Source organism: Mustela putorius, unplaced genomic scaffold (genome assembly GCF_011764305.1).
Source record: "Mustela putorius furo isolate JIRA1106 unplaced genomic scaffold, ASM1176430v1.1 tig00003845_pilon_pilon_pilon, whole genome shotgun sequence".
Taxonomy (NCBI): domain Eukaryota; kingdom Metazoa; phylum Chordata; class Mammalia; order Carnivora; family Mustelidae; genus Mustela; species Mustela putorius.
Genome location: NW_025421998.1, coordinates 95,549,039 through 95,551,090, shown reverse-complemented (window position 1 = coordinate 95,551,090; position 2,052 = coordinate 95,549,039). Strand labels below are relative to the sequence as shown.

The 2,052-nt window shown below is 44.8% G+C and overlaps 1 protein-coding gene across 1 annotated transcript; it reads left to right on the top strand.

Moving 5' to 3' along the window:
* Positions 1-1,110: 1,110 nt before the first annotated feature.
* LOC106003718 (olfactory receptor 2F1-like) lies at positions 1,111-2,052 on the top strand. The gene has a single exon (XM_013045637.1). It carries the CDS (start codon positions 1,111-1,113, stop codon positions 2,050-2,052), a length of 942 nt encoding a protein of 313 aa, XP_012901091.1.

Genomic DNA, 2,052 nt, shown 5'->3' with positions numbered 1-2,052 from the left:
TACTGTTGATGTATTCCTTTTGTCCTTTCTTTGGTTGACTCATTTGACAGTCACAGATTTTATTTTAAAGTTTCTTATTTGATTCTTTTGTACTGTTGATTTTCTAAACATAAGTTCCTAACATTGAGAGGCATTCTATGCTAGAAGTTGGATGAAAGCATAGTGCCTCATAGACTCAAATATTTTTACTAAATGAATTAATTTATTAACTGTTTTAAGAGCAGAAAATACACCTTGAGATTATATTCTATTAAGAAAAACTGGTGGCATTTAATTCTATTTTTATAGTGGGCTGGTGAACATGTTGGAAGGGAGTTAATCCAACACAATCCTAGCTAAGAAAGGAGAATTCATTCCCTCTGAAAGATTCAGTGGATTTCAGTCAGTTCATATTCAGTAGGAATATGATCATTGGTTTCCAAAAGCCCTCACTGCATTATTTTGCTAATCATTTACTTAAGCATCTAAATAAATATCTGCAGCTTACTATGTAAATTGCACATTATTGAGAAGTAAGACATAACCAGTGGTAATTTAATTATAGCCACAAATTTAATTAAACTAGTAACCTTGTTCTTCTCTTTCAAAATACTTAGCACAATTATACTTAATTAATTTTTGTAATTATTAATTTAATCTTGGTGTTCCTGATTAAATTACAAGAACCAAGAAAGCACGACTCAAGTTTCCATCTTTCTTGTTCCCAGGCAGGTGTCTGATATCTAGCATAGGCCCTAGCACGCACAGAGACTAAACAGATGCTGGCTTCAAACCAGATCTGCCTTTCTTCCCTATCTTCCACTCCCTTCCTTTTCTGATGTCCAAACTTTCTTCCTTAGTTTTTCTTTGTTTTTTAACTTTCTTTTTTGTCTTTCCTTCTTTCCTTTTCTACCACTTTTTTTTTCTTTCCTTGTACTGTGAATGATCACCTCCTCTGTAATTATAACCATGCTGGGTCCTAGCCACAAAAGGATGACCAGAACAGGGACTTTGTCCTTAAGAGAATCTCAATCTAGTTGAGAGTCCAGCTGTCCCTTCCTCCTAAAGTGAGACCTTTACTTACCCCTCTCTGCCTTTGCTCCTCTCCTGGCAGCCTGATCCACCTGCTCTATGAGGAGGGACAACCTGACCTGGGAAAGTGAGTTTGTCCTCCTGGGGCTCTCCAGTGACAGGCAGACCCAGGCTGGACTGTTTGTCCTATTTGGGGCCGTCTATCTGCTGACCCTGCTGGGCAATGGGCTCATCATCCTCCTGATCGGACTGGATGCACGACTGCACCTGCCTATGTACTTCTTCCTCTGCAACCTCTCGGTGGTGGACATTTGCTACACCTCTAGCGGCGTCCCCCAGATGCTGGTGCACTTCCTGCTGGAAAAGAAGACCATCTCCTTCACCCGGTGTGGGACCCAACTCTTCTTCTCACTGGCCCTGGGGGGTACTGAGTTCTTGCTGCTGGCTGCTATGGCCTATGACCGCTACATGGCTATCTGTGACCCCTTGCGCTATGTGGCAGTGATGAGCCCAAGGTGCTGCATTGGGCTGGCAGCTGTCTCTTGGTTTGTAGGCGTGGTGAATTCTGTGGTGGAGACAGTGGTCACCATGCGCCTGCCTACCTGTGGACATCATGTGCTGAACCATGTGGCCTGTGAGACACTGGCATTCGTCCGCTTGGCCTGCGTTGACATCACCCTCAACCAGGTGGTCATATTGGCCTCCAGTGTGGTGGTGCTGCTGGTGCCCTGCTGCCTGGTCTCACTGTCCTATGCCTACATTGTGGCAGCCATTCTACGGATCCACTCTACAGGGGGACGCCGCAAAGCCTTTGGGACCTGTGCCTCCCACCTCACTGTGGTTTCCATGTCTTATGGGATGGCCCTGGTTACCTACATGCAGCCCTACTCCACAGCCTCGGCTGAGCAGGACAAGGTGGTGGTGCTCTTCTATGGTGTGGTAACCCCCATGCTGAATCCACTCATCTACAGTTTACGGAACAAAGAGATGAAGGCTGCCCTGAGTCGAGTTCTGATGAGCAGTTCTGAATCAAAACTTTAG